Here is a 7,732-nt window from a genome sequence, read left to right as displayed (position 1 = left end):
CAAAAATGAACATTGTTAGCCCAAATATTCTTGATCACGCAGATTTGAGTTCAGTTTGGCTAGAGGAGCCCACCAACACCCCCATAGGGGACCTCATGTCCGTATCGTCCGTAAAGGTTCTGCAGTCCAATAACGCATTACACTTTATCATCAAATTTCCGGTAATTAAGTTCGCCTGTAAGAAAATTACTATTTTCCCCGTCAGTCACGAAGGAGCCATGCTACGTTTAGATGATGGCGTTATCGCAGAATGCGGCAACGAGATCCACACCGTCAAAGCTTGCACCGCATCAACCAGCGCCACCTTCTGCCAGCTATCATCAGGCAGCTCTTGTGCGAAAGAACTCCATGCAGGCGGCGAGGCGCACTGCGAAATACAACCCAGCAGCCTGGACCCCATCACCTATGTAGATGAGGGGATCGTCATCATCAACAACAGGGCCGCCAAGGTACAAGTGGACAACGGCTCTGAAATCTGGGTGCATGGTACGCATCTTATTACCTTCGCCCGACGTGCCGTCATTAACGGAACCCTGTACGTCAACCAGAACGGGATCCAGAACAGAGTACCGGGGGAGCGAAATTCCCTCTGCTGAACATCACCTCTCACCAAAGCGTGCTCAGTCTCCCGTACCTTCATCGCCTAAATGAAGGTAACTTAGAGACAATCCGGAGGTTCAGAGAAGAATTCAACGCCGAACGACCCCAGCGAGTGGCACTGACCGTAGCAGCATCATGTTTCCTCCTGTTATGTGTTGCCATTGTGGGCTGGCGCGCCTGGAAGGCCAAGAGGTCCGCAAGACAACTGAACGTGGCGATTGCTGAGTTAAGGTCGGCCGAGGGCGGCCTCCGTCTTGAGGGGGGGGTAGTTAACTAAAGCAAACGTCGCTCCCACGGGCGCATGAAATACGACAACATCGGCATACTGCAACGTAAGCATTATGCCGGATGTCGATACGTAGCCGGCAGACACTGCAGATTTGCGTGGCCGCTACGAATATGAGATCGCAACAATGTGTTTCGTTTTCATGCTAGCTCCTAAGTTTGAATTCTTGTATTTTTTTTATATTCAGTTCTGATTTTGTCTCCGACGCTACAGCTCCGCTTGGCTCGGTTAATAAAACATAAAAAAGTAACTCCTAATCTTTCATTGTCACGGCTCCGCCTGACATCTGATTAGTATAGGTCGCGCGCGTTAACCGCCGGCCAACCCTAATTATAATTTACACATTACTGTGTAATTAGTATCCTACAAGTCAGATGTCTTTTCAGTTGTTAAACATTTTGTTGCCAAAAGAGAAGCTCACTTCAATGTAAAAGTTGTAAATCTTTAAATAGATAATGGTAGGGAATATTTATCAAATGAAATGCGAGAATTTTGTGTAGAAAAAGGCATCAGCTATCATTTAACTGTCCCTCACACTCCACAATTGCATGGTGTTTCTGAGCGTATGATTAGAACGATAACTGAGAAAGCTCGTGCAATGCTTACGGGAGCAAAATTGAATAAAAGCTTTTGGGGTGAGGGTGTTTTAACAGCAACTTATTTGATAAACAGATGCCCAAGTAGAGCATTGCAAAATATCAAGAAAACGCCGTATAAATGTGGCATGACAAGAAGCCAGTTTTTAAATATCTGTCTATATATCAGTCTATGTACTTAATAAAGTGAGAAGACGCAAATTCGATGAGAAATCGATTAAGTGTATTCTTGTTGGATACGAACCGAATGGTCTCAAATTGTGGAATGTGGAAATGAGGAAATTTATGACAGCTAGAGATGTTGTGGTGGATGAGACTAATATGTTAAATACTATATCTGTAGATGATAGTGTCATGCAATCGCAAGCAAGACAATCTATCTGAACCTGAAAGTACAGAACAGGTTGAAGACTCTTGTTTGCAAAATAAAATTGATGACGAAAATATTGATGAGTCTATAAATGAGAAATCTGATAATTTTGGATATACAGTCTAGTGAAAATTCCACAAATCTTAAGAATGCTGATCCAGTTAATAATTCTGGTGACAAACTACAGAATTCACAAATAGAGAATAAAGAAATTAGAAGAAGTGAAATAATAAAAGGTAGACCAAAATTATCTTATAGATTAATAGAAAAATGTTTAATGAACGCGTACACATGTTTCAATGATGTACCCAGCAATTTTGAAGAAATTAAGCATCGAAATGACAGAGTCGTTTGGGAAAGGGCAATTCGTGATGAATTATATTCTCATTTAGAAAACAACATGTGGTCCTTGATAAAAAGGCCAGATAATAAAACAAGAAAGAACGCTATAATCGAGTTTCCCGACTATCTTATACCCGTTACACTTTTTATTTAAGGTTTTTGGTGGAGCATAGCTCCGTATATTTATTCGTCACTTCTTTCACAAACTTCTTCACATTGACTCCACTTTAAAACTGAACTTAGCGTGGCCAGCAGGCCGATCGCGCGTGACAGCAAAAGTGCTGACACTAGCAAAATCTAGAAATATGTATATATGAAGTTCATACTCGACAACCAATGGGTGTCAAGTGCGTCCCCTAAAGGCGTACATTGCTGAACTTGCATATTTAGGATTAGGATGGACTTAAGGATCTAGGGTGGTCTTAAGTTTACTTATTGTTTGTCTTATTATTAGGATTCATATTACGAGGGTCGTTTGATAAGTCCGTGACTTTTTGTATTTGCCGCGCACCTGCTCTAAATACAACACTGCTCCTTTCAGCAGTTATCGATTAACAGCTGACTGTAAAATTTTGAGAAAGCTGCGTTTTTTGGTTTGCGTTTTATAGGCATTGAAAGCAGACGATCTCGTGAATTTTAACGAAAATGGAAAAAAGTGAATTTCGTGTGCTAATTAAGCATTATTTTTTGCGTAAAAAATCCATCACCGAAACCAAGGAAAGACTTGATAAATATTATGGGGACTCTGCACCATCAATTTCAATGGTTAAGAAATGGTTTACTGAGTTCCGTTGTGGTCGTACCAGTACAAGTGATGCCGAACGTTCAGGTCGCCCAAAAGAGGTCGTCATGCCAGAAATCGTCGACAAAATCCATGGAATGATATTGGATGATCGGAGAATGAAAGTGCGTGAGGTAGCTGAGGCTGTAGGCACCTCAACTGAACGGGTACATCACATTTTACATGAATATTTGGACATGAAAAAGCTTTCCGCGCGATGGGTGCCGCGATTGCTCACACACGACCATAAGCGCAACCGTGTGACCATTTCAAAGGAGTGTTTGGCGATGTTCAACCGCAATCCAAACGAATTTTTGCGCCGTTTCGTTACCGTAGACGAAACATGGATCCACCACACCACACCAGAGACCAAAGAACAATCAAGACAGTGGGTTTCTCCGGGTGAACGTGCACCAAAGAAGGCCAAGGTGGGTCTGTTGGCCAACAAGGTCATGGCCACAGTTTTTTGGGATGCACAAGGTATCATTCACATCGATTACCTTGAAAAGGGTAAAACGATCACCGGCGAATATTATTCAGAGCTTTTGGACAGATTCGATATTGATTTGAAGCAGAAACGACCGCATTTGGCGAAAAAAAAAGTGCTGTTCCATCAGGACAATGCACGGGTGCACACGTGTGTAGTCAGCATGGCAAAATTTCATAAATTGGGCTACGAACTGCTACCCCATCCAGCATATTCTCCAGATTTAGCCCCCTGTGACTATTTTTTGTTTCCAAACATGAAGAAATGGCTCGGCGGTAAGAGATTCGGGGCAAATGAAGAGGGCATCACAGAAACAAACGACTATTTTGAGGGCCTTGAGAAAACCTATTATTTGGAAGGAATAAAAAAATTGGAAAAACGCTGGACTAAATGTATAGAGCTAAAAGGAGATTATGTTGAGAAATAAAACGCTTCTTTGACGAAAAAAATATATTTTATTCAAAAAGTCACGGACTTATCAAACGACCCTCGTATTATTATTATTAATATTGTAATTATTATTATTATTATATTCCTATATACTACATCTCCCTCCTTTTAAAAAATAACGTAATAAAATGAAGTTATTTTCAAATATTTATGTATATAATAAAATATATAAGTTCTTTTTTTTGGTTTTTTTTTTTGTTTTTTTTTATATGTATAATAATGATATAGATATATATATTTTTTTTAAATATATTATTTTTTTTTTTGTATGTATATTAGTATTTAAAATGAATGAGTAAAGAAATATTAAAGAATATATTTATTTAGATTGTAAAAAGTAAAATTTTTGTATTTTAATGTTTTTATTAGTGTTTTATTTGTGGTTGGCCAACCAAACAAAATGTATTAAGAATTAAACATTTTTAACCTATCTTTATGGACTATCTGTTTTTTATTTTTATTTCCTATAATTGTAATGTTATCATTATCTCCTATTTCTGAAACTAAATATGGTCCTAAATAATTATTATCAAGCTTATGGCCTGTTTCGTTTTTAAGTAATATCTTATCTCCTATTTTTAATTCGAAGTTACTAATATCTCTATCATATTTTATTTTTCTATCGGCTTTTGCCTTGTCTAACATATTCTTAGCTCTTCTATATGCTATTTCTAATCTTAGCTTAACTTCTTTTGAATAGTCATCCATGTTGTAAATAGGATCTATTCTGTCTATTCTGTTAAAATCTGTGAATTGTCTTGGTAATCTTCCAAATACTAATTCATATGGACAATATTCATGTTGTGTTGAAACAATAAGTAAAATATTGTATCCATATATCCCAATCGGTTTTGTCAACAGATATATATGAGCGAACATACTCGTTGAATGTTCTGTGACTTCGTTCTATTGTTCCTAATGTCTGGTGATGGTGTGCTGTTGAAGTAATGTTTTTTATCTTCATATATTTGCACAGGTCGTCTATAATTTGGTTTTTATATTCTGTTCCCATGTCCGTTATGATTGTTTTCATTGGACCGTACTTTAGAATAAAATTTTCGAATATAGCCTTAGCAACTGATCTTGCACTTTTATTTGGAATAGGTACCGTTACCAAATATTTTGTTAAATCGCAAATGATAGTAACAGCATACTCATTTCCGTTTTCTGATCTTGGCAGTGGACCAATGGTATCTATCAAAACTATATCAAATGCTGTTGCTGGCGTTTCTGTTATTGTCAGAGGTGTTTTAGTGTGTTTTGTTGTCTTGGCTTGTTGGCATTTTAAACATGTTTTAACATATTTACTTATTGCCTTTGTCATTTGTGGCCAATAATAGTAATTTTTTATTTTCTTCAGGGTTCTAGAAATTCCTGAATGGCCTCCTTCTGACGGATCATCATGATATTTAGACAGTATTGCTTTTATTTGAACCTTGTCATTTTTATCTATCTTAGTCACCTTGTTTAATAGCGCTATTTTTATATTTTTCAGTATTTTATTGCCCTTTTCTTTAAAATTCTTTATAGTGACAAACTCGAAGATTTGTTCACTTGGTGACAATTGTGTTTGAATGATGCTATTTATTCTTGCTTCTTCATTAAGCCTTTGAAAGAATTGATCTAAATCGAATTTTTCATTAGAATAAAAATTAGTCATATCAAAACGTGTTATAATGTTTTTTCCTCTTTTCAACAAGCACTTATGTTTGTCTATTTTGAGTATAACATATTTTTTGGCATCAATGTTATTGATTACCTGATAGATATTGGGCATTTTTATATTTTCTTTCTTATTTGGTTCATGCAATTTTTCACCTGCGCAGGTATTTTTCTGTCTTGTTGTAGATCTTGTTGTGACCTTTAGTATGTTTCTATTCATTGCTTTAAGTTCTCCGATGGTTATTTCTGATTATCTTTCCCCTTGAGGTATTCTACTGTAAATTCAAACTCCTCCAAGTCTAGTCTCATTCTTGTTAATTTGGAACTGGGGTTTCTCATTGAAAAAAGATATGATAGTGGCCTATGGTCACTTTGTACTAAGAAATGCCTACCATATACGTATGGTCTGAAATGATTTATTGCCCAGTGAATAGCTGCTAGCTCCTGCTCTGTAGTGGACTTATTACTTTCGCCTTTTGTAAAGCTTCTTGAAGCGTATGCCACTGGTAGCTGTTGACCGTTATGGTCTTGAGATAATACCGCTCCACATGCTTGTTTACTAGCATCTGTGGTTATGCAAAATTGTTTGCTGAAATCTGGGTACTGAAGAAGTGTTGGTTTCATTAATTCCCTTTTGAGATATTCGAATGCATCATTGCATTCGCTTGTCCATTCAAATGGAATATTCTTTTTACAAAGCCTCGTTAAGTGGCGTGATTTCTCAGAGAAGTTCTTAATAAATCTTCTGTAATAATTGCAAAATGCGACGAATCGTCTAGCTTCGTCTGCATTTACTGGTTGTGGGTAGTTTTTAATTACTTCATATTTAGAGTCATCTGGTAATATACCTTTATCAGTACATTTATGACCTAAATATGTAACCTCTTTTATAAAGAAAGTGCATTTTTCTGGATGTAGTTTTAGATTATGTTGTCTACATAATTTGAAAACATCGGTTAAATTCTTAAGCATATGCTTTTCAGAACAACCTATTACTACTAAATCATCCATATACAGAAATGCTTGCGAAGGCGTTAAGCCTGAAAATGCAAGAGTCATCATTCTTTGGAAAGAATTTGGGGCTATTTTTAAACCAAATGGTAATCGCGTGTAGCGGTATGCTCCTGTTGAAGTTGAGAATGATGTTATAGTTCTTTGTGCACTATTTTCTATATTTGCATTGTAAACATCATAATCATCTAATGATTCGCTTTTTATATTTGCGCTGCTTACTATAGCGTCTTTTTCAGTTGTATTTATAATTCGAATCAAGACGTTCTGAGTGTTTACGAGTGCACTTGCTATTATAATGCCAGGTTGCAATTCCTGGTTGGGGATGAGGACATGTGTGTCAGTAGATGTTAGTTGAATCTTTCGAATCACTTCTGATCTAGCTGGCAAAATTATTTCGTTATCTAATGAATGTATAATAGGAATATTTATGTTCCTGAAATTTTTGGGCCTCAAAGTAAACCAATCTTCTTGGTCGTGGAATTCCAAAATACAATTGTATTTCTTAATGAAATCCAAGCCAATTATACCATCCCCTGGTATAGGAAAATTGTCAGGTACGATATGGAATTCATATGGTATTGCTGCATTAGCACTACACATTTCTAAATGTAGTGTACCTAGAGACTGAATTGTTCCTTGCCCTATTCCTGATATATTGGTTGTGTTTTTTGGGTTTAAATCGTTAAGATTATTGTTTCTGCATTTAAGCAGGGAAATTTCCGCACCTGTATCTATTAATAGAGTTACCCATGAATTGGTACTCATATTCTTTAAACGTATGAAAATGCTTAAACTGAGATTAATTTTGTATACTTTTATTGTTGACTGTTGCTCAAGGGGGCCTGTTCGTTTTCCGATTCGATGTTTCGAACATTGTGGGTCTGATTTGTATTATAGTTATGGTTTTGGTTACCTCTTGAGTAACCTCCACCTCTGTTGTTGTTATGGTTACCGCCGCGGCCTCTATTACCTCCGCGATAACCACCTCGGCCTCTATAGTTGTTATTATAGTTACCGCGGCCATTACCCCTATTTTGGTAATTTCCACGATAACTATTTCCTCGAAAATATCCTCTATTGTTATAGAAGAAAACACTGTTCGAGTTGCCGGTCATTTCGGTGCAGCAGTGTATGTACTTCTCTA

The 7,732-nt window shown here is 37.0% G+C and overlaps 1 protein-coding gene across 1 annotated transcript; it reads left to right on the top strand.

The window, feature by feature from the left end:
• Window positions 1–2,772: 2,772 nt before the first annotated feature.
• On the top strand, window positions 2,773–3,685 carry LOC122626580 (histone-lysine N-methyltransferase SETMAR-like; the record flags this gene model as incomplete). Its single annotated transcript, XM_043806895.1, has 1 exon — window positions 2,773–3,685. A coding segment is annotated over exon 1 (846 nt), but the record flags the coding sequence as incomplete, so codon positions are not given.
• Between the last annotated feature and the right edge of the window lie 4,047 nt (window positions 3,686–7,732).

The sequence above is a fragment of the Drosophila teissieri genome, chromosome 2L (genome assembly GCF_016746235.2).
Source record: "Drosophila teissieri strain GT53w chromosome 2L, Prin_Dtei_1.1, whole genome shotgun sequence".
Classification (NCBI taxonomy): domain Eukaryota; kingdom Metazoa; phylum Arthropoda; class Insecta; order Diptera; family Drosophilidae; genus Drosophila; species Drosophila teissieri.
Note: the sequence above shows the minus strand (reverse complement) of the source record. Positions and strands in the feature narration are given on the sequence as shown.